We start from the raw sequence: 3,406 nt of genomic DNA, 5'->3' as shown, positions 1-3,406 counted from the left end.
GGAGCTGATCACGAGCGACGAATTCGCCGGGGATGCCAGGCAACAGATGGGCGCGCAGATAATTGGCGTGGCGTCCTAAACAACGCGACCGACGAGCATGCTCAACTGCTGCGCGACGCTCTCTGCGACCCCGACTTTTGTATGCGCTTTGCCATTCTCCGCCGCATTGGCTCAGGGGGCACAGTCCGCTTGCAGTGGCTCTTCCGCACGAATAGCGTTGTTGGCCGCACGGAGGAGCAGGTGCGATCGCACATCAACCTACCAGCGGCGTCCTACGAGGCGGCGTACTGGGTGGAGCGCAACTTGAGCAGCTATGATGAAGTGGTGCGGGACGTGATTTACTTGCGGAGCGGGGCTTCCTTCGAGCGCGAGGCGGAGGCTCCAGCCGCGCTGCACCTTGTGGTGCCGCCCGAGTTGGACAAGCGTGGCTATTGGAAGGGTACTGGATTCACAGGTGTGTATTGGCTGCAGCCCGGCCAGCCAGTGTACGGCCACCCCAGCTACCGACACAGCTACGAAGCGGAACACGGTGACAGCTCGCACCCATCTTTGGGTTCAAAAACTCGTGTCTTGGCAGGGCCGTGCTGGGCTGGACCATATGACACTGACAGGGCGCCGTGGATCACGGTCAGGTTGGCCCGGGCTAGGGGCGCAAGCAGTTGGGCCACCAGTGTACCACAATGGACCGCCGGCTACCGGTTTGTGTACGGCTTTGAGGCTATATTTGCTGCCAAAACGACTGCCGTCACTGGTCCCTGGCACCATGGCTTGCGATGCGAGGCATTAACCGAGGAGGAGGCGCACACGCTGCTAGCTGAGCGCCAGCGTGCCACTCAGGATGCTGGCTCCCACCAGACGAGCTCTCCAGAGTCTTTATTGCAAGGACGGCATCGGCTCGACATCCCCGGGATGCTGGCTCAGGACGAGGCGCTCGCAAAGGCCAAAGCAGCCGATGCCGTCAGCTACGCGCGCCTTCCGGCCCCCACCGCCTCCGCCTCCTCCGCCGCCGCCTCCGCTACCGCCGCCGATGACATGGACCAACGAAAAGCGTGAGCAAGTGCTCTCACTTTCGGGGCCACAAATGCCGCATCGGGTACAGCTGAGGCTAGTCGATCGCGTGTACGAGGTGTTCGAGCAGCACGGCAAGCCTGTCAATCACACCACCGTTGCAGCAGCACTAGGGGAGTCGCATCAATCTGCAGTCCGGTCTGCATTGACTATCGCCCGTGAGCGCTGGCGTGAACAACATCCTGATGCCATGCCGTCCTCGAAAGAGGCACTCGCTGCCGTGAAGGGGCTGACGCAGCAAAGGGGATACATGTACCTCAGCGACAAGAAAATTCACGAGGCGTTGCTGCCACAGCTGCCAGGTCTCACTTTCAAGCAAGTGCGGCGAGCTGCGGCGCGCGTGCGCGATCCACAACGGGCTGTCACAACTTACGGGCAAGAGATCCCGGTGTGGGAAGCGTCGCAGCGAGCCTATGTCTTTCCTTCAACCGGCGAACATGTTGCAGGCGACCAGTGGTCAACTCCCACTAAAGGCGAAGCAGGCCGAACCATGCGGCATCACATAGCATGTGGGCGGCCAAACGAACACGAGCTATCCTAAAGCGTAGACTGGCACTAGATGCGTCCTGGCATCGGGAGGGTCCGCCTAAGAGGAAGTACGTTCGTAAGAACTGATACATATACTTTTTGTGCGTGGAGCGTCTTCCCCTTTTGCGCAGCAACACCTTAAACTTTTAGGCCCTCCAAATTCGGGTCGGAGCGTAGGCCGTAGCGGAGTGGGCCCCGAGTTTGAAAAGGGCGACGGACGCTTGCGTCCTAGCCTCCAACAACGCCTCCCCGGCGCAGAGGGGCCCCCGGAGGGATGCACAACCGCTCCACGCCACGCCGCTTGCGGCGGTCCTCTTCCCAGTTCCGCTGAAAGTCCGTGCGTTATTTTTCACGCCGGCGCTCCGTCTTGAGAACACTTGTGGTTGTCGCTCGCCCCCTCGCTCCGCCTCCGGATACATCCTGCCTGTGTTCATGGACCCTCTCGCCGCGCTGGGCGCGTACGGCGAGGACTCCGATTCTGAGGACGAGGACGCGGCGCCGTCGGCCCTGCATTCTTCCGCCGCGTCCCTCGCAGCGTCCACTGCCGCCTCCGCCGCCGCCGCCGCCGCCGCCACCGCGCCCTCGCAACCGGCGCTCCCGTCGGCCTCGGACCTGGGCCTGCCCGACTCCTGGACCAGCACCGGAGGCGACAGCGACGACGAGCAACCGACCGATCCCAAGGGCACGCGCTACAATGCGGTGCCTCTACCGTCCTCACTCGCCGCGGCGGCGGGTCCGGGGTCGAGGCATTCAAAGTCGCATATGCCGGCCGCGTTACCAATCTCGACTCCGGGCGGACCGGCCGAGCCGCCCGCAAAGCGCCGCGCCGTCGCCGCTCCGCAGGCGGCGAGCGGCGCCAAGAAGGCGCTGCTGCCACCGCAGCTGCGCCGGCCGAATGTGGTGACAGAGGACGCAAGGGCCTGGTCCTCAAAGCAGGGCCGGCCGAAGCCCCGTGAGTGAGTGAGGCGCGCGCATACCCGTACCACTCCTGCGCTCGTTGTGTGGGTTGATGACTGTTCTTGGTTAACAGGGTTGATGACTGTTCGTAAATCCATTGTCTATGATCGCAACCCGCTCAGGCTTGATTTTTCTCGTTGCCTCCAGTCGCGCGGCGCCATCGTCCTCGACCCAGTGCCGGCCTGTGGCAAGCTTGGCAGCTCGCGGATCGATGATCGCCACGAGCTGCTGCCCGACGACCCCGCCGCTCGCCTTCTCGACCGACACGACCGTCCTAACAATCGGCGGCGGTGAGCGGCCACCTCCTTGGCTCAGCGCTGGTGTTATCACGTCTCAGCTGCTTCATTGCCATGTCCAGTTATGGCGGAGACGCGCTGATAGCTTTTCCTGTGCACGCGGTTGGACATGGCCATCGGGTGCGTGGCGCAAAAAGACCTGTTTGCGCTGTCTTCGATCTCAGCGGCTACATGCGCTGCTGCGCGTACCTGTGACGCACACATGTTGCTCACATCCATATACCTCACTAACACACAGCTGGCGAGCCTTGCATCCCTCGTCTGGCCATGCTGTGCATCATCTCACCGTATGCAGCCGTATACGCCCACGGTGCTCACAGGGTCGGGTGTCACGGTGCTCGTGGCAAGCATCTCCGTCACTCTTGTGACTTATGGGCTTGGTGGCGTTGCCTCCGGTGCTACTGCTGGCTAGGGTGCCAATGGCGAGACGGGAGGCGGCCATTGGCGCCACTACACTCTACAGCAACGTCCAACGATTGTTAGGCAGGCCGGAAAATCCATACTGCACCAAGTGCACTCCAAGTGCTCCAAGTGCTCCAGTCGCTTTGCGGCTGCCG

The 3,406-nt window shown here is 62.6% G+C and overlaps 1 protein-coding gene across 1 annotated transcript; it reads left to right on the top strand.

Moving 5' to 3' along the window:
* Window positions 1–1,984: 1,984 nt before the first annotated feature.
* Window positions 1,985–2,643, top strand: EMIHUDRAFT_370134 (hypothetical protein). The gene has a single exon (XM_005769417.1). The coding sequence runs from the start codon at window positions 2,029–2,031 to the stop codon at window positions 2,554–2,556; it is 528 nt and encodes a 175-aa protein (XP_005769474.1). The 5' UTR covers window positions 1,985–2,028; the 3' UTR covers window positions 2,557–2,643.
* Window positions 2,644–3,406: the final 763 nt, after the last annotated feature.

Source organism: Emiliania huxleyi, assembly GCF_000372725.1.
Source record: "Emiliania huxleyi CCMP1516 unplaced genomic scaffold EMIHUscaffold_423, whole genome shotgun sequence".
NCBI lineage: Eukaryota > Haptophyta > Isochrysidales > Noelaerhabdaceae > Emiliania > Emiliania huxleyi.
This window is presented reverse-complemented; position numbering and strand designations above follow the sequence as displayed.